Below are 21681 nucleotides of genomic sequence, written 5' to 3'. Positions count from 1 at the left end.
GAAGTCCATAGCCTATGCTGTGGATATATTATCAGAATATAAGACCCCATAGACTGCAGTCCCTGTTAGGTATTGTCCCTGAGAGATGTGTAATCATACTGCTCTGTATGTTGTTAGTAGCAGCAGAACTGTGAATTAAGCATTTATATTCCAGGATAGTAGTTTCTCCAAGTGCGCTGGAGGCATGTCCTCACACTGCTGTTCTCTGAGCTCTCTACAGTCAGTGATTGGTATGGGACCAGGACTGCAGCATTGTATTGGGGGGGGTGTCCTCACACTGCTGTTCTCTGAGCTCTCTACAGCCAGTGATTGGTATTGGACCAGGACTCCAGGATTATACTGGGGGTGTGTCCTCACACTGCTGTTCTCTGAGCTCTCTACAGCCAGTGATTGGTATTGGACCAGGACTTCAGCATTGTACTGGGGGTGTGTCCTCACACTGCTGTTCTCTGAGCTCTCTACAGCCAGCGATTGGTATTGGACCAGGACTCCAGGATTATACTGGGGGTGTGTCCTCACACTGCTGTTCTCTGAGCTCTCTACAGCCAGCGATTGGTATTGGACCAGGACTCCAGGATTATACTGGGGGTGTGTCCTCACACTGCTGTTCTCTGAGCTCTCTACAGCCAGTGATTGGTATTGGACCAGGACTTCAGCATTGTACTGGGGGTGTGTCCTCACACTGCTGTTCTCTGAGCTCTCTACAGCCAGCGATTGGTATTGGACCAGGACTCCAGGATTATACTGGGGGTGTGTCCTCACACTGCTGTTCTCTGAGCTCTCTACAGCCAGTGATTGGTATTGGACCAGGACTCCAGCATTGTACTGGGGGGGGGGGGGGGGGTGTCCTCACACTGCTGTTCTCTAAACTCTCTACAGCCAGCGTTTGGTATTGGACCAGGACTCCAGGATTGTACTGGGGGTGTGTCCTCACACTGCTGTTCTCTGAGATCTTTATACTGAACTGTTCCATTACGTGCATTATTTAGAATTCAGCTAGAACTCTACTACAGTTTCTACTCAAAATTACAGAGGAAGATGTGGAACAGCTCTAAACATTGCTCTAAGAGCACAGCAGTGTGAGGACAACATCTCCAGTGCACTTGGATTAGGTACAATCTTGGAATTTACACCCAAATATCACAGTCCTGCTTTTACTAACAACATACATAGCGTTATGATAACATATCTTTCCAGAGGACTTGCATGTGCCCAGCAGTAAATGGGGTCAGTATCCACCTCCTAAATGAAGAAATCTTACTATCACGCTTGCTCTGGGGAGGGTTGCCATGGCAACACAGACATCCTGTCACATGACAGGAATCTAATACTGAATTAGTCATGGCAACCCCAGAGCCAGCAGGATATTTACCTAATGAATATATGATATATGATAAGGGGCGAGTGACCCCAGAACGCAGGTCGTAAGGGATAAAAACCACATTAAGCATGAATAAATGACAGTCAGGAGGCCTATGACACCAAGCTTTATCGACAAACAACACAGGGGTGAAGGTTTTAACACTTTATTTCCCGGTCACGTCCTCTGCGGGCAGATGGCATGCGTGACATTAGAATATGGCTGCTGGCGCCGTTCCCCGCCATGATGCGGATCTGCACGTTATAAAGAAACTAAAGTGTCCAGAGAAGAAACAAATCCATCATTCCTCCAGTGTAACCCGTCACAGACAAGGAGATATATATATATGTACAGGTCATTATACAAGTCACAGGGCATTAAATAGAGCTGCAGAGCATCGCACATAACATTATATACAGTATATCATCCTCAAGCTCCAGGGGGCGCTGGGTGCAGGGTCATCTCCGTGGGCGGCCATGATAAGCTCTCAGTGACAACCTCAATCATAGGCTAGCTCTGCTAAACTGCACTTAAAGGGGATGTCCAGGATAAGGAAAACAGCGCCACCCCTCCTTAGAGGCTGTGTCCGGTAATGCAGACCACCTCTGCAGTTTCACATTTCACCAGTTAAGGGGAGCCATGTTTTCCTTTTAAGAATTAAAAAAAAATTATATATTTTTTTTACCTTCTTTCCTCATTTTCTGTGCTTTGAACATGAAATAAATAAGATAACACTTACTGGCATCTATACGGGTAACAGACCTGCCTAGACCTTAAAGGGGAACTACACCTACATGCACAGGGGTGAAGGCAGATATAAGATGGGAGACAAATTCTGTGTCAGCATAAAGTGCAGCGCCCCTCTGTGGCCACATTCAAGAACATAATTTTTGGGTGGATTCTCCTCTGAAGAGGTCCTCCAGCTCAGCTGGGAATTGTCATGTCCTCTGCTGAGATGATATTCCATTATTATCTTCTGTTTCAGTGTAGCTTAGATATCATAACCACAACTCTTTAAAGGGATACTCCAGCCTAAAGCTTCCAGGTGCAATAGTGTGACTGTCCAGCAGGGGGTGACCAAACTAACCAGAATATAAACTTTTGATTGGAGCTGCCCTTTTATAGTAAGCCTCAAAGGAAAACATGAGATGGATCTGAAATGTAATAGCCAGTTGCTTCTCTCTGACTGTAACCCCTCCAAGTTTATGTCTAATATTTAGCACGGTGTTACTTTTAGGTCCAAATCCCGATGCTGAAGTCTCTATAGCCTTTGGGGCTAATACAAAAGCACGAAATAAAACACATAGAGCTAAATAATACAGTTACAAGGGCCTGCAGCCACCACTAGAGGGAGCTCAGGAGCTTATGATACTGTTTATACCGTGAAAGCAGTGAGCTCCTCCTAGTGGTAAATCCAGGAACTGCATTATATGTCTGCACTGGGGATTTGAAGCTTTGTGTAATAAGGTGGAATCAGTGGGGACCTCTGGCAGATGACGGTGTAGAAAATTGATCAGTACTTAATATTTTACAATAAAAACCCTAAAACCTTAGCAATTGTGAAACGGGGGGGGGGGGGGGGGGGATAAAGGGGGAGGGTCTTATCTGTATCACCATAATCTGTGCAAATTTCGTACATACTAAACCAGAATCACCGAGACCCCGCAACATCCGGAAGAGGAAATGCTCATAGGAGGCAACTGAGATCAATGGACGCACATGGAATGCACAAGCCTAGGGGGCGACGTAAGACTAAAAATCAGGAAGGGGCCCACATACAGTCCAATAGGGGGGCTACCACACTAGTGGGGGAGGGGATGAGATGGTGGAAGAAAGTCCCGGCTTCAGCTCTTGGACGGAGTCTGGGGGCTCCCATGTGGCGGCAGACATTCCTTACTTAGCCGGACAATCTCCTGGGAGAGGGCTTCTAGGTCCTGGACGAGAGAAGGAGAAAGAGTTAAAGATTTCTGTCTATCCAATATGGCCACCGTCCGCAGGTCTGTCCTATCCAGATAGTAAATGTGGCAAAAAATAGGCATCATAAGCTGAGATACATAACTCAGCAAACCATGCTACACATACCAAGATCAGATACTCAGGATCAGTACAAGTATCACAAATCAGGGGCTTAGATACATAACTCAGCAAACCATGCTACACATACCAAGATCAGATACTCAGGATCAGTACAAGTATCACAAATCAGGGGCTTAGATACATAACTCAGCAAACCGTGCTACACATACCAAGATCAGATACTCAGGATCAGTACAAGTATCACAAATCAGGGGCTTAGATACGTAGCTCAGCAAACCGTGCTACACATACCAAGATCAGATACTCAGGATCAGTACAAGTATCACAAATCAGGGGCTTAGATACGTAGCTCAGCAAACCATGCTACACATACCAAGATCAGATACTCAGGATCAGTACAAGTATCACAAATCAGGGGCTTAGATACATAACTCAGCAAACCGTGCTACACATACCAAGATCAGATACTCAGGATCAGTACAAGTATCACAAATCAGGGGCTTAGATACATAACTCAGCAAACCGTGCTACACATACCAAGATCAGATACTCAGGATCAGTACAAGTATCACAAATCAGGGGCTTAGATATGTAGCTCAGCAAACCATGCTACACATACCAAGATCAGATACTCAGGATCAGTACAAGTATCACAAATCAGGGGCTTAGATACGTAGCTCAGCAAACCATGCTACACACACCAAGATCAGATACTCAGGATTAGTACAAGTATCACAAATCAGGGGCTTAGATACGTAGCTCAGCAAACCATGCTACACATACCAAGATCAGATACTCAGGATCAGTACAAGTATCACAAATCAGGGGCTTAGATACGTAGCTCAGCAAACCATGCTACACATACCAAGATCAGATACTCAGGATCAGTACAAGTATCACAAATCAGGGGCTTAGATACGTAGCTCAGCAAACCATGCTACACACACCAAGATCAGATACTCAGGATTAGTACAAGTATCACAAATCAGGGGCTTAGATACGTAGCTCAGCAAACCATGCTACACATACCAAGATCAGATACTCAGGATCAGTACAAGTATCACAAATCAGGGGCTTAGATACGTAGCTCAGCAAACCATGCTACACATACCAAGATCAGATACTCAGGATCAGTACAAGTATCACAAATCAGGGGCTTAGATACATAACTCAGCAAACCGTGCTACACATACCAAGATCAGATACTCAGGATCAGTACAAGTATCACAAATCAGGGGCTTAGATACATAACTCAGCAAACCGTGCTACACATACCAAGATCAGATACTCAGGATCAGTACAAGTATCACAAATCAGGGGCTTAGATATGTAGCTCAGCAAACCATGCTACACATACCAAGATCAGATACTCAGGATCAGTACAAGTATCACAAATCAGGGGCTTAGATACATAACTCAGCAAACCGTGCTACACATACCAAGATCAGATACTCAGGATCAGTACAAGTATCACAAATCAGGGGCTTAGATATGTAGCTCAGCAAACCATGCTACACATACCAAGATCAGATACTCAGGATCAGTACAAGTATCACAAATCAGGGGCTTAGATACATAACTCAGCAAACCGTGCTACACATACCAAGATCAGATACTCAGGATCAGTACAAGTATCACAAATCAGGGGCTTAGATATGTAGCTCAGCAAACCATGCTACACATACCAAGATCAGATACTCAGGATCAGTACAAGTATCACAAATCAGGGGCTTAGATACATAACTCAGCAAACCGTGCTACACATACCAAGATCAGATACTCAGGATCAGTACAAGTATCACAAATCAGGGGCTTAGATACATAACTCAGCAAACCGTGCTACACATACCAAGATCAGATACTCAGGATCAGTACAAGTATCACAAATCAGGGGCTTAGATATGTAGCTCAGCAAACCATGCTACACATACCAAGATCAGATACTCAGGATCAGTACAAGTATCACAAATCAGGGGCTTAGATACATAACTCAGCAAACCGTGCTACACATACCAAGATCAGATACTCAGGATCAGTACAAGTATCACAAATCAGGGGCTTAGATATGTAGCTCAGCAAACCATGCTACACATACCAAGATCAGATACTCAGGATCAGTACAAGTATCACAAATCAGGGGCTTAGATACGTAGCTCAGCAAACCATGCTACACACACCAAGATCAGATACTCAGGATTAGTACAAGTATCACAAATCAGGGGCTTAGATACGTAGCTCAGCAAACCATGCTACACATACCAAGATCAGATACTCAGGATCAGTACAAGTATCACAAATCAGGGGCTTAGATATGTAGCTCAGCAAACCATGCTACACATACCAAGATCAGATACTCAGGATCAGTACAAGTATCACAAATCAGGGGCTTAGATACATAACTCAGCAAACCGTGCTACACATACCAAGATCAGATACTCAGGATCAGTACAAGTATCACAAATCAGGGGCTTAGATACATAACTCAGCAAACCGTGCTACACATACCAAGATCAGATACTCAGGATCAGTACAAGTATCACAAATCAGGGGCTTAGATATGTAGCTCAGCAAACCATGCTACACATACCAAGATCAGATACTCAGGATCAGTACAAGTATCACAAATCAGGGGCTTAGATACATAACTCAGCAAACCGTGCTACACATACCAAGATCAGATACTCAGGATCAGTACAAGTATCACAAATCAGGGGCTTAGATATGTAGCTCAGCAAACCATGCTACACATACCAAGATCAGATACTCAGGATCAGTACAAGTATCACAAATCAGGGGCTTAGATACATAACTCAGCAAACCGTGCTACACATACCAAGATCAGATACTCAGGATCAGTACTAGTATCACAAATCAGGGGCTTAGATACGTAGCTCAGCAAACCATGCTACACATACCAAGATCAGATACTCAGGATCAGTACAAGTATCAAAAATCCGGGGCTTAGATACGTAGCTCAGCAAACCATGCTACACACACCAAGATCAGATACTCAGGATCAGTACAAGTATCACAAATCAGGGGCTTAGATACGTAGCTCAGCAAACCATGCTACACACACCAAGATCAGATACTCAGGATTAGTACAAGTATCACAAATCAGGGGCTTAGATACGTAGCTCAGCAAACCATGCTACACATACCAAGATCAGATACTCAGGATCAGTACAAGTATCACAAATCAGGGGCTTAGATACGTAGCTCAGCAAACCATGCTACACATACCAAGATCAGATACTCAGGATCAGTACAAGTATCACAAATCAGGGGCTTAGATACATAACTCAGCAAACCGTGCTACACATACCAAGATCAGATACTCAGGATCAGTACAAGTATCACAAATCAGGGGCTTAGATACATAACTCAGCAAACCGTGCTACACATACCAAGATCAGATACTCAGGATCAGTACAAGTATCACAAATCAGGGGCTTAGATATGTAGCTCAGCAAACCATGCTACACATACCAAGATCAGATACTCAGGATCAGTACAAGTATCACAAATCAGGGGCTTAGATACGTAGCTCAGCAAACCATGCTACACACACCAAGATCAGATACTCAGGATTAGTACAAGTATCACAAATCAGGGGCTTAGATACGTAGCTCAGCAAACCATGCTACACATACCAAGATCAGATACTCAGGATCAGTACAAGTATCACAAATCAGGGGCTTAGATACGTAGCTCAGCAAACCATGCTACACATACCAAGATCAGATACTCAGGATCAGTACAAGTATCACAAATCAGGGGCTTAGATACATAACTCAGCAAACCGTGCTACACATACCAAGATCAGATACTCAGGATCAGTACAAGTATCACAAATCAGGGGCTTAGATATGTAGCTCAGCAAACCGTGCTACACATACCAAGATCAGATACTCAGGATCAGTACAAGTATCACAAATCAGGGGCTTAGATATGTAGCTCAGCAAACCATGCTACACATACCAAGATCAGATACTCAGGATCAGTACAAGTATCACAAATCAGGGGCTTAGATACGTAGCTCAGCAAACCATGCTACACACACCAAGATCAGATACTCAGGATTAGTACAAGTATCACAAATCAGGGGCTTAGAGACGTAGCTCAGCAAACCATGCTACACATACCAATATCAGATACTCGGGATCAGTACAAGTATCAAAAATCCGGGGCTTAGATACGTAGCTCAGCAAACCATGCTACACATACCAAGATCAGATACTCAGGATCAGTACTAGTATCACAAATCAGGGGCTTAGATACGTAGCTCAGCAAACCATGCTACACATACCAAGATCAGATACTCAGGATCAGTACAAGTATCAAAAATCCGGGGCTTAGATACGTAGCTCAGCAAACCATGCTACACACACCAAGATCAGATACTCAGGATCAGTACAAGTATCACAAATCAGGGGCTTAGATATGTAGCTCAGCAAACCATGCTACACACACCAAGATCAGATACTCAGGATCAGTACAAGTATCAAAAATCCGGGGCTTAGATACGTAGCTCAGCAAACCATGCTACACATACCAAGATCAGATACTCAGGATCAGTACAAGTATCAAAAATCCGGGGCTTAGATACGTAGCTCAGCAAACCATGCTACACATACCAAGATCAGATACTCAGGATCAGTACAAGTATCACAAATCAGGGGCTTAGATACGTAGCTCAGCAAACCATGCTACACACACCAAGATCAGATACTCAGGATTAGTACAAGTATCACAAATCAGGGGCTTAGATACGTAGCTCAGCAAACCATGCTACACATACCAAGATCAGATACTCAGGATCAGTACAAGTATCACAAATCAGGGGCTTAGATACGTAGCTCAGCAAACCATGCTACACATACCAAGATCAGATACTCAGGATCAGTACAAGTATCACAAATCAGGGGCTTAGATACGTAGCTCAGCAAACCATGCTACACATACCAAGATCAGATACTCAGGATCAGTACAAGTATCAAAAATCCGGGGCTTAGATACGTAGCTCAGCAAACCATGCTACACATACCAAGATCAGATACTCAGGATCAGTACAAGTATCACAAATCAGGGGCTTAGATACGTAGCTCAGCAAACCATGCTACACACACCAAGATCAGATACTCCGGATTAGTACAAGTATCACAAATCAGGGGCTTAGATACGTAGCTCAGCAAACCATGCTACACATACCAAGATCAGATACTCAGGATCAGTACAAGTATCACAAATCAGGGGCTTAGATACGTAGCTCAGCAAACCATGCTACACATACCAAGATCAGATACTCAGGATCAGTACAAGTATCACAAATCAGGGGCTTAGATACATAACTCAGCAAACCGTGCTACACATACCAAGATCAGATACTCAGGATCAGTACAAGTATCACAAATCAGGGGCTTAGATACATAACTCAGCAAACCGTGCTACACATACCAAGATCAGATACTCAGGATCAGTACAAGTATCACAAATCAGGGGCTTAGATATGTAGCTCAGCAAACCATGCTACACATACCAAGATCAGATACTCAGGATCAGTACAAGTATCACAAATCAGGGGCTTAGATACGTAGCTCAGCAAACCATGCTACACACACCAAGATCAGATACTCAGGATTAGTACAAGTATCACAAATCAGGGGCTTAGATACGTAGCTCAGCAAACCATGCTACACATACCAAGATCAGATACTCAGGATCAGTACAAGTATCACAAATCAGGGGCTTAGATACGTAGCTCAGCAAACCATGCTACACATACCAAGATCAGATACTCAGGATCAGTACAAGTATCACAAATCAGGGGCTTAGATACATAACTCAGCAAACCGTGCTACACATACCAAGATCAGATACTCAGGATCAGTACAAGTATCACAAATCAGGGGCTTAGATATGTAGCTCAGCAAACCATGCTACACATACCAAGATCAGATACTCAGGATCAGTACAAGTATCACAAATCAGGGGCTTAGATACGTAGCTCAGCAAACCATGCTACACACACCAAGATCAGATACTCAGGATTAGTACAAGTATCACAAATCAGGGGCTTAGAGACGTAGCTCAGCAAACCATGCTACACATACCAAGATCAGATACTCAGGATCAGTACAAGTATCACAAATCAGGGGCTTAGATACGTAACTCAGCAAACCATGCTACACATACCAATATCAGATACTCGGGATCAGTACAAGTATCAAAAATCCGGGGCTTAGATACGTAGCTCAGCAAACCATGCTACACATACCAAGATCAGATACTCAGGATCAGTACTAGTATCACAAATCAGGGGCTTAGATACGTAGCTCAGCAAACCATGCTACACATACCAAGATCAGATACTCAGGATCAGTACAAGTATCAAAAATCCGGGGCTTAGATACGTAGCTCAGCAAACCATGCTACACATACCAAGATCAGATACTCAGGATCAGTACAAGTATCAAAAATCCGGGGCTTAGATACGTAGCTCAGCAAACCATGCTACACATACCAAGATCAGATACTCAGGATCAGTACAAGTATCAAAAATCCGGGGCTTAGATACGCTAGTAAGTCAGTATCGTACATAATGAGATTAGCTAAACAGATCAGGGTCACACAAAGGTTTAGATACACCTGTTCAATAACTGTCTCCGTAGAGTATCACACGTGATAGGCTTACATACAAAGTTCAGGAGTCAGTATCATGCATGATTAGCTTAGATACACAGCTAATTAGAAGGTATATATTACACGGCGTGGAAGGTAGGCTTAGATACACAGCCTCGGCAGACACATCACGTATGACAGGATTACATTTATCACACATAACTGGATTAGATACACAGCTCAGCAGACAGTATCACACAAAATAAGATACACAGACTCAGCAGACAGTATTACACAACAGGATTAGATACACAGACTCAGCAGACAGTATCACACATAACTGGATTAGATACACAGACTCAGCAGACAGTATTACACAACAGGATTAGATACACAGACTCAGCAGACAGTATCACACATAACTGGATTAGATACACAGACTCAGCAGACAGTATTACACAACAGGATTAGATACACAGACTCAGCAGACAGTATCACACATAACTGGATTAGATACACAGACTCAGCAGACAGTATCACACATAACTGGATTAGATACACAGACTCAGCAGACAGTATCACACATAACAGGATTAGATACACAGACTCAGCAGACAGTATCACACAACAGGATTAGATACACAGCTCAGCAGGGAGTATCGCACATAACTGGATTAGATACACAGCTCAGCAGAGAGTATCACACATAACTGGATTAGATACAGCAGCTCCAATGAGATGCCACACACTGTATTACTGCTCTCCGGGGTGAGATAATCTGCAGATACTGAGATGTGCTGTATATGACGGACCCCACCTCACCACCTATGACTATCATGTCGGCTCCCCTTCCCCTGGTGTCTGTGATCATGGCCGTCACGTGGCTCCCTATGCTTCGTACATGAAGGTTAAGGCGACACTTAAGATTTCTGCTTCTCCCAGCAGTAGGAAGAGGCTTTTCATGTTGCTATTCCCAGGCCGCAGGTTCTATGCAATCGGAAAATCAATGGGATGGATTCCTTGCACACTGGCAGCCGGAGATCTGTGTGACCTTCCCCTGTCCTCCCCACAACAAGAGAGTACAAACCGCAAGAATAGCCTGCAAGTCTGTGTGTGCAGCTTGTGTAGTGACCGGAGGGGACGTGCAGCTTGTGTAGTGACCGGAGGGGACGTGCAGCTTGTGTAGTGACCGGAGGGGACGGTGTGTGTGTAGTGACCGGAGGGGACGGTGTGTGTAGTGACCGGAGGGGACGGTGTGTGTGTGTAGTGACCGGAGGGGACGGTGTGTGTGTGTAGTGACCGGAGGGGACGGTGTGTGTGTGTAGTGACCGGAGGGGACGGTGTGTGTGTGTAGTGACAGGAGGGGGCGGTGTGTGTGTGTAGTGACAGGAGGGGGCGGTGTGTGTGTGTAGTGACAGGAGGGGGCGGTGTGTGTGTGTAGTGACAGGAGGGGGCGGTGTGTGTGTGTAGTGACAGGAGGGGGCGGTGTGTGTGTGTAGTGACCGGAGGGGACGGTGTGTGTGTGTAGTGACCGGAGGGGACGGTGTGTGTGTGTAGTGACCGGAGGGGACGGTGTGTGTGTGTGTAGTGACCGGAGGGGACGGTGTGTGTGTGTAGTGACCGGAAGGGACGGTGCGTGTGTGTAGTGACCGGAGGGGACGTGCAGCTTGTGTAGTGACCGGAGGGGACGGTGTGTGTGTGTGTAGTGACCGGAGGGGACGGTGTGTGTGTGTAGTGACCGGAGGGGACGTGTGTGTGTGTAGTGACCGGAGGGGACGGTGTGTGTGTGTAGTGACCAGAGGGGACGGTGTGTGTGTGTAGTGACCGGAGGGGACGGTGTGTGTGTAGTGACCGGAGGGGACGGTGTGTGTGTGTAGTGACCGGAGGGGACGGTGTGTGTGTGTAGTGACCGGAGGGGACGGTGTGTGTGTGTAGTGACCGGAGGGGACGGTGTGTGTGTGTGTAGTGACCGGAGGGGACGGTGTGTGTGTGTAGTGACCGGAGGGGACGGTGTGTGTGTGTAGTGACCGGAAGGGACGGTGCGTGTGTGTAGTGACCGGAGGGGACGTGCAGCTTGTGTAGTGACCGGAGGGGACGGTGTGTGTGTGTGTAGTGACCGGAGGGGACGGTGTGTGTGTGTAGTGACCGGAGGGGACGTGTGTGTGTGTAGTGACCGGAGGGGACGGTGTGTGTGTGTAGTGACCAGAGGGGACGGTGTGTGTGTGTAGTGACCGGAGGGGACGGTGTGTGTGTAGTGACCGGAGGGGACGGTGTGTGTGTGTAGTGACCGGAGGGGACGGTGTGTGTGTGTAGTGACCGGAGGGGACGGTGTGTGTGTGTAGTGACCGGAGGGGACGGTGTGTGTAGTGACCGGAGGGGACGGTGTGTGTAGTGACCGGAGGGGACGGTGCGTGTGTGTAGTGACCGGAGGGGACGTGCAGCTTGTGTAGTGACCGGAGGGGACGGTGTGTGTGTGTGTGTAGTGACCGGAGGGGACGGTGTGTGTGTGTAGTGACCGGAGGGGACGTGTGTGTGTGTAGTGACCGGAGGGGACGGTGTGTGTGTGTGTAGTGACCGGAGGGGACGGTGTGTGTGTGTAGTGACCGGAGGGGACGGTGTGTGTGTGTAGTGACCGGAAGGGACGGTGTGTTTAGTGCCCGGAGGGGACGGTCTGTGTGTGTAGTGACCAGAGGGGACGGTGTGTGTGTGTAGTGACCAGAGGGGACGGTGTGTGTGTGTAGTGACCGGAGGGGACGGTGTGTGTGTAGTGACCGGAGGGGACGGTGTGTGTGTGTAGTGACCGGAGGGGACGGTGTGTGTGTGTAGTGACCGGAGGGGACGGTGTGTGTGTGTAGTGACCGGAGGGGACGGTGTGTGTAGTGACCGGAAGGGACGGTGCGTGTGTGTAGTGACCGGAGGGGACGTGCAGCTTGTGTAGTGACCGGAGGGGACGGTGTGTGTGTGTGTAGTGACCGGAGGGGACGGTGTGTGTGTGTAGTGACCGGAGGGGACGGTGTGTGTGTGTAGTGACCGGAGGGGACGGTGTGTGTGTGTGTAGTGACCGGAGGGGACGGTGTGTGTGTGTAGTGACCGGAGGGGACGGTGTGTGTGTGTAGTGACCGGAAGGGACGGTGTGTTTAGTGCCCGGAGGGGACGGTCTGTGTGTGTAGTGATTGGAGGGGACGGTGTGTGTGTGAAGTGACCGGAGGGGACGGTGTGTGTGTGTGTAGTGACCGGAGGGGACGGTGCGTGTGTGTGTAGTGACCGGAGGGGACGGTGCGTGTGTGTAGTGACCGGAGGGGACGGTGCGTGTGTGTAGTGACCGGAGGGGACGGTGTGTGTGTGTAGTGACCGGAGGGGACGGTGTGTGTGTGTAGTGACCGGAGGGGACGGTGTGTGTGTGTAGTGACCGGAAGGGACGGTGTGTTTAGTGCCCGGAGGGGACGGTGCGTGTGTGTAGTGACCGGAGGGGACGGTGCGTGTGTGTAGTGACCGGAGGGGACGGTGTGTGTGTGTAGTGACCGGAGGGGACGGTGTGTGTGTGTAGTGACCGGAGGGGACGGTGTGTGTGTGTAGTGACCGGAAGGGACGGTGTGTTTAGTGCCCGGAGGGGACGGTCTGTGTGTGTAGTGACCAGAGGGGACGGTGTGTGTGTGTAGTGACCGGAGGGGACGGTGTGTGTGTAGTGACCGGAGGGGACGGTGTGTGTGTGTAGTGACCGGAGGGGACGGTGTGTGTGTGTAGTGACCGGAGGGGACGGTGTGTGTGTGTAGTGACCGGAGGGGACGGTGTGTGTGTGTAGTGACCGGAGGGGACGGTGTGTGTGTGTAGTGACCGGAGGGGACGGTGTGTGTAGTGACCGGAAGGGACGGTGCGTGTGTGTAGTGACCGGAGGGGACGTGCAGCTTGTGTAGTGACCGGAGGGGACGGTGTGTGTGTGTGTAGTGACCGGAGGGGACGGTGTGTGTGTGTAGTGACCGGAGGGGACGTGTGTGTGTGTAGTGACCGGAGGGGACGGTGTGTGTGTGTGTAGTGACCGGAGGGGACGGTGTGTGTGTGTGTAGTGACCGGAGGGGACGGTGTGTGTGTGTAGTGACCGGAGGGGACGGTGTGTGTGTGTAGTGACCGGAAGGGACGGTGTGTTTAGTGCCCGGAGGGGACGGTCTGTGTGTGTAGTGATTGGAGGGGACGGTGTGTGTGTGTAGTGACCGGAGGGGACGGTGTGTGTGTGTGTAGTGACCGGAGGGGACGGTGCGTGTGTGTAGTGACCGGAGGGGACGGTGCGTGTGTGTAGTGACCGGAGGGGACGGTGCGTGTGTGTAGTGACCGGAGGGGACGGTGTGTGTGTGTAGTGACCGGAGGGGACGGTGTGTGTGTGTAGTGACCGGAAGGGACGGTGTGTTTAGTGCCCGGAGGGGACGGTCTGTGTGTGTAGTGATTGGAGGGGACGGTGTGTGTGTGTAGTGACCGGAGGGGACGGTGTGTGTGTGTAGTGACCGGAGGGGACGGTGCGTGTGTGTAGTGACCGGAGGGGACGGTGTGTGTGTAGTGACCGGAGGGGACGGTGTGTGTGTGTAGTGACCGGAGGGGACGGTGTGTGTGTGTAGTGACCGGAGGGGACGGTGTGTGTGTGTAGTGACCGGAGGGGACGGTGTGTGTAGTGACCGGAAGGGACGGTGCGTGTGTGTAGTGACCGGAGGGGACGTGCAGCTTGTGTAGTGACCGGAGGGGACGGTGTGTGTGTGTGTAGTGACCGGAGGGGACGGTGTGTGTGTGTAGTGACCGGAGGGGACGTGTGTGTGTGTAGTGACCGGAGGGGACGGTGTGTGTGTGTGTAGTGACCGGAGGGGACGGTGTGTGTGTGTAGTGACCGGAGGGGACGGTGTGTGTGTGTAGTGACCGGAAGGGACGGTGTGTTTAGTGCCCGGAGGGGACGGTCTGTGTGTGTAGTGATTGGAGGGGACGGTGTGTGTGTGTAGTGACCGGAGGGGACGGTGTGTGTGTAGTGACCGGAGGGGACGGTGTGTGTGTGTAGTGACCGGAGGGGACGGTGCGTGTGTGTAGTGACCGGAGGGGACGGTGCGTGTGTGTAGTGACCGGAGGGGACGGTGCGTGTGTGTAGTGACCGGAGGGGACGGTGTGTGTGTGTAGTGACCGGAGGGGACGGTGTGTTTAGTGCCCGGAGGGGACAGTCTGTGTGTGTAGTGATTGGAGGGGACGGTGCGTGTGTGTAGTGACCGGAGGGGACGGTGCGTGTGTGTAGTGACCGGAGGGGATGGTGTGTGTGTGTGTAGTGACCGGAGGGGACGGTGTGTGTGTGTAGTGACCGGAGGGGACGGTGTGTGTGTGTGTAGTGACCGGAGGGGACGGTGTGTGTGTGTGTAGTGACCGGAGGGGACGGTGTGTGTGTGTGTAGTGACCGGAGGGGACGGTGTGTGTGTGTGTAGTGACCGGAGGGGACGGTGTGTGTGTGTGTAGTGACCGGAGGGGACGGTGTGTGTGTGTGTAGTGACCGGAGGGGACGGTGTGTGTGTGTGTAGTGACCGGAGGGGACGGTGTGTGTGTGTGTAGTGACCGGAGGGGACGGTGTGTGTGTGTAGTGACCGGAGGGGACGGTGTGTGTGTGTAGTGACCGGAGGGGACGGTGTGTGTGTGTAGTGACCGGAGGGGACGGTGTGTGTGTGTAGTGACCAGAGGGGACGGTGTGCGTGTAGTGACCGGAGGGGACGCCGTGCGTGTAGTGACCGGAGGGGACGCCGTGCGTGTAGTGACCGGAGGGGACAGTGTGTGTGTGATGACCGGAGGGGACGCTGTGTGTGTAGTGACCCTTTAAACAACGTTGCACGATGTAGAGCATTTGCAATGAGGAGCTTTTGTCCAGGTCATAAATGAATTATCCGCTGTGCTCCAGGATTGGGTGCTGAGCCAGGACATTGCGAGTCAGGCTATATGCGGAGTGCTTCATCATCAGGACTTTAGAACAGCTTTACTAAGATTCTGCCATTGATTGATATGGCTTCCACCTCCAGTAACATAATGGGGGTTAGCACTACTTTAAGTGATAGAGAATACATCAGAACCCTTGCTACTCTTGCTGTACTACTACTCTCATCATCTGCTGGATGTTCTTACCCTGTCTGAGCACAGGATATTACACAGGATGTACATGAGTAGGAGTCATGCCGGCACAGGTGGGCAAGGTACTGATGATCGGCGGCCGCCGGCACACTGATCGCTCACACAGGCAGGCGGGCAGCCCCTGAGTGCTCCTGTATCAGCACATTGCTAAAACCATCATTTCCAACTATTGATTTCAAGTCTTGCGAAATGATAAGGCTGATCCTGCCGCGTGGCTTATTTCCCCAGGTCTATTACCTGCCTCAGCAACATCAGCGACAGGAGACCTCAACCACGTCATGGGAATACCCCAGAGGAGCAGGCCGAGGGGGCTGGCGGCACGTGTCCCCTCTAGGACACGCTTCGTCACAATCGTGTGTGTGCCTGACTGAGCCGACTGTCAGCAGCAATTATTTCCTTGTCACGATGTTCGGAGAGTGGGCTGCATTTCCCAGCATGCTCTGCGATAGGGGGAAGAGCGTGCGCATTGCCATCATATTATAACCTGAAGCTGCAGAGGCCCGATATGTCATATATACACGTGGAAACACATTCCTGTGATCTGGGACCAACACTGACCCCTCTGCAAACGGAGGAAAGCCCAAATAAATCCCAGAATGTTGAATTCTCTATGAAGGGTCAAAGGAGCACGTGTCTTGGGATATTAATATAGAGCTGGTCACCCTCTCGTGCCCATCACTTGTATGCTCCGGGAGACCCCGGACGTGTCACTCACCTTCTGCAGGTGCATGTTCTTGGTGAGCTGCTCCTCCAACATGTTCTGCAGCTTCTTGTTCATCTCCCGCAGGTTCTCATCACCCGGTTTCACCAGATCCCTAAGGACGCTGCTGAGGCTGCTGCGATCTACCTGCCCGTGGAGGCTCGAGACATCTGCAAGAAGGACACAAGACATTAGTTACCCCTGAAGGAAGTCTGCAAGAATGTCATAGACCCTAGTGAAGGATTACACAAAGCCCTACAACCATCTGCTAGTAGGGGTATTCTTCATGGAGCATGGAAATAAGATTCCTGCTCTGCTGGGAATATGATGTGGATCAAGGTCCTGGCCCTGCGTATCCCCCGCAGCTGACCCCTGCAGGAGCGCCCCCCTTCCCCCGGCTACATAGGAATCATACAATGGTGTTTTGATTGTCACGTAAATAATTCAGGTTCTTATCATTTCCGTCTATCTTCTCAGCAGCTACATTTGCCCACACTTGTCTGTCTGCTCCGTCTTTTTCGGCACAGCCCTCACCTCTCCATTTTATGCCTTAGTAAATAAAACATCAGCCAATCTTCCTGCAGCTAAATTATTCACACCTTGCAGCCCCCCACTTGCTGACGGCCTCAAAATCCACAATGCATGTCAGGTCCTGTTAGACTCAGATAGGGGAGGATGGGGTCGAGGCCTGGCATCGCCCGTGTCATATATAATTGGAGGGGAAGCCTGGCACTGCATTAAGTATAGGCCGGGTCCCCATACTCTCTGCTGTACTTACAGAGCAGGGGGGACAGAGGGCACAGCCTGGCACGGATAACACATTGGCAGCGACGCTGTGCACCCGATGCAGTAACATATGTCAGGCTGGCAGGGAATGTATTACAGTCTTACACCGGGCATGGTGGCAGCATACCGCCGGGCATCTGCTTGGTACCTACCCTGTGCTAGACTGCTGGAAATCCCCGGAGAAATCACCTCCAGCATGGCAATGTTTAACCCATTCTTTCCCACACGGCATAGTCACTTACATAATCCTCAGCCGCCATGTCCCCATTACATTCAGCCTTACACAGTGATATTTAACCCCTAACCTCCCCCCAGCTACACATGGGCAGTAATTGCTGCCAAAGACCCACTTATCTCCTCTACAGCAGCCGCTCCACAGCCTCTTGTGACTAAGACGAGTATTTCCTGACAGTCAACGTCAGTAACGTTTGTCCCCTTGATGTATTATATCTATAATTACGGCAGAGGAGAAGTCGTCTGGCAGATTTGGTTTCCCTTAATCTATTAATAACGTCTTGTATGGGCGGCGTGACTCAGCCGTGCCAAGAAGCCACCGGATGGAAATCCCAGTGATGTCACGCGATGACATCACAGCAATTCCCCTGTATAGACAGCTCTGAGAGCGATCCCTACAACACAGCGGGGGATGCTTCCCATGGAACGTTTTCCTGTCTTCTTCTGAAGGCTCAGGGGTGGATGATGGGTGATACGTTATGTGATGATGCGCCATCAGTCAGGTATGATGCAGCCATCCCAATTCCACTTACAATTTGCTGAAATATTCATAAAGTTATTAAAACCTTAAGTGAATGTTTTCGCTCTTTCCTGTGGAGCTCAGCAGTCCGCCGGATCCTGACGTTACAAAAAGATCAATTCTGGGAGAATATCATGGAGGAGACCAGGGAATGAGTCAGATCATACAGGTTACATCCATCTACATCTGATTATTATTACTTATATAGCTGCAACATAGTCCACAGCGCTGTACACAGACTGTAACTTCCTCACAAGTAACTATAGCCAGAGGAGCTTACAATCTAACCTGGCGTGGGGCTATGTTTTATTGGGCACACTGCGGTCATTTGATAAGTAGCTACTTATCAAAGGGGCAACACTTATACTACAATAATTAAGGGTTACAAAAGCTCCCCCTAGAGGCCGGCGCAGGAAGCTAGAAATGTATCAATAAGATTTCTACATTCCAAATGTTTTGTGTGGGGGTCATGAAGGAGCACACATGGGTGAGACCCATTCTACATGGGTCCCTTTTGCCATTTTGAATATGTAGGGGCACAAATGTGGTTCCGTTGACAAAGTAGTTTGAATTTTGGGGGGTCTAGTTTCTGGGGTACCATTTTCAAACTGGAATGAGGTGCCCATAGAAATCAACAGAGAGGCCACACATCCACAACTTTTCAATCTAAGGGACCCCATAACTTATTATCGCTGGAGGTCCTGGTGGTCAGACCCCTTGGATCAGACAGTTCAACCTTCTACCTGCATCTATCTAGAAAAATGGGTTCAGAGACCCCCCCATCCCATGGCCGATGTGTATGGGTTAGTGGTTACCCACCAATGGGCCCATTCACTGATGTCTAAGCAGTGCCACGTCTCCATTCACAGCAGCCACAGGAGCCGCTCTCCACATAGGTGCAGGATGTGTGGATAGTTTATAGAATATCCTGTCAGGAGAAAACCCTTTAAGCCTCTGATCTACAGCATTACATGGGTTTCGCAAACAGCGCCACTCAAGTCGTCCACAGTTTTTGCTAAGTACTGCAGCTCAGTCCCATTCACTTCAAGGTAAGTAAATTGTAATACCATGCACAGCCTATAGACAGGAGTGGCGCTATTTCTAGATGAAAGCGACCATGTTTAACAACCCATAATGACAACCTAATAATTCCCAGGTGAGGACCCCTATCTATACAATGATCCCACTCCCGAGGCCGCGGTGGAGCAGCGATGTCTTTGATAAGTTTGTAGGTCACGATCTGAGGCTACGCAAGTGGAGAGAAAAGAGGTAACAAGATCCAGTGACAATCCAAGGACAGAGAGAGTAAAGCGATCCAACAAAAGCCCGGGAAGAGATGGAGGATCGAAGCGCGGATGCCAACGCAGACTGGCAAACAGGTGCTGGGAGGAACAGTCAGGCTGGCATGTCACCCGCATCCGCTCACACACCCACAGCGCTTGGCAATGAGCGATGTGAAAGGCGAGCTCCCGAAATCTCTACAGGAAAGTGTTTACTTACCGACAGCGCACGCACACGAGTAAATAACCGCAAGGAGGGCAGTGGTTACACCCGTACTGCGCTCCTCAGTGGACACACGCACCCCCGGCCTCCCACCACACACATCCAGGAGGAGCAGATACTTAAGACGCATTAACCGGAGTAAAGTGCTAATGATGCCCAAACCTCAGCGGGGGAACGGCCGAGATTTATACCATCACTTGTACAGATGGAGGAGAATAGATGGAAGTAATGGACGGATCCAGTCTGGGCTCATTACCTAGGTCTCCATACTAGTCAAAGTGCTCCAAACCCTCCGCACGGACATACACTGAACGGCCACTGTATTACAGACTCCCATCTACTAGCTCATTGGGCATCCTTTGGCTATTGTGTTGAGAAGCCAAATGCACAGAGCACAGCAGTGTGAGGACATGACCTTGGTGTATTTGAAGGAGCAACAATCCTAGAATGTGAATCCAAATTTCACAGTCCTGCTGCTACTAACATACACAGGGTATGATCACACCTCTCTCAAGGGTCAATATCTAACACTGCCTACAGAGAGCACAGCAGTGTGAGGAAATGCCCATAGTGCACTTGAAGAAGCTACAATGCACAGAGCACAGCAGTGTGAGGACACAGCTCAGTGCATTTGAAGAAGCTACAATCCTAGAATGTGAATCCTTAGTTCACAGTCCTGCTGTTACTAACAACATACACAAGGTATAATTATACCTCTCTCAAGGGTCAATATGTAACACTGCCTGCAGAGAGCACAGCAGTGTGAGGATACACCCACAGTGCACTTGGAGAAGCTACAATCCTGCAATGTGAATCTATATTTTACAGTCCTGCTGCTACTAACAGCATACACAGTGGTATTATTAGTACTCCTCTCTCCAGGGTCAATATCTAACACTGCCTGCAGAGAGCACAGAGCACAGGAGTATGAGGACATGCCCCAAGTATATTTGGGGAAACTACAATTGTGGAATGTGACTCCATATTTCACAGTCCTGCTGATACTAACAACATACACACTGGTATGATTACTCCTCTCTCCGAAGTGAACAGCAGTGTGAGGACACATATCCAGTGCACTTACAGAAACTACAGCCCTGGAATATAAATCCATATTTCACAGTCCTGCTGCTACCAACAACACACACACACCTTCTGTAGAGTGCGCCAGATTATGACAGCCCGGTACTCAGTCTCCAATAATCTGGCGCACCCTGCACACACCGACAGTGCTGAAACGGAGCGCACCAGTTTAATGGCCGAGCGCCCCACAATTATGTTGGAAGGCCCCCTTCAGGTGCATAACACATCATAAGTACATGTGCCAGCCGTCTGCACCTGATACATGTGGGGTCAATGACAAAGTAATGGGGCGCAGGCAGAACATACACCCCACAAGAGATACTACATGTCCATCCTCCAGTGCCGGGGGTGAATGAGGTCACGACTCCCCTGGGTTACATTCCTGACCTCTTTTCTGCAAGGATGAAGTTATTTTTATATTTTTATGTAAAAGGTAGAAAATGATGTAATGTGATCACTGTGATTCTGATCAGGTACCACAGGGGGGCGCTCACCTATCCTGCTGTCCATGACGTAGGCCTCAATGATGGCGCTCTTCCTGCACAGATCCTCCGCCATGGACGCGCTGCTCACTTCTAAGTGCTTGACCTGCGGGAGAGACAATAAACCCAAATCCAATGAGTGGTCGGTCCGGATGCTGAAGACACTACATGAGTATAAGAGACATTTATACCAGCTCTATGCCCCCTGCCTCTCCTC

General features: G+C 49.0%; 1 protein-coding gene across 2 annotated transcripts in view; it reads right to left on the bottom strand.

Moving 5' to 3' along the window:
* Nucleotides 1-1510: 1510 nt before the first annotated feature.
* Nucleotides 1511-21681, bottom strand: part of GRIPAP1 (GRIP1 associated protein 1) — an 84166-nt gene continuing 63995 nt past the window's right edge. For both annotated transcript variants that reach the window (XM_072124917.1, XM_072124918.1), the window contains 3 exons: nt 21477-21570; nt 16872-17026; nt 1511-3294 (listed from right to left, as the gene is read on the bottom strand). In XM_072124917.1, the coding sequence (XP_071981018.1) occupies nt 3205-3294; nt 16872-17026; nt 21477-21570 (339 nt within the window). In that variant the 3' untranslated portion in view covers nt 1511-3204. The remainder of the gene's footprint in view (nt 3295-16871; nt 17027-21476; nt 21571-21681) is intronic.

This window comes from Engystomops pustulosus, chromosome 9 (genome assembly GCF_040894005.1).
Source record: "Engystomops pustulosus chromosome 9, aEngPut4.maternal, whole genome shotgun sequence".
Classification (NCBI taxonomy): Eukaryota; Metazoa; Chordata; class Amphibia; order Anura; family Leptodactylidae; genus Engystomops; species Engystomops pustulosus.
Note: the sequence above shows the minus strand (reverse complement) of the source record. Positions and strands in the feature narration are given on the sequence as shown.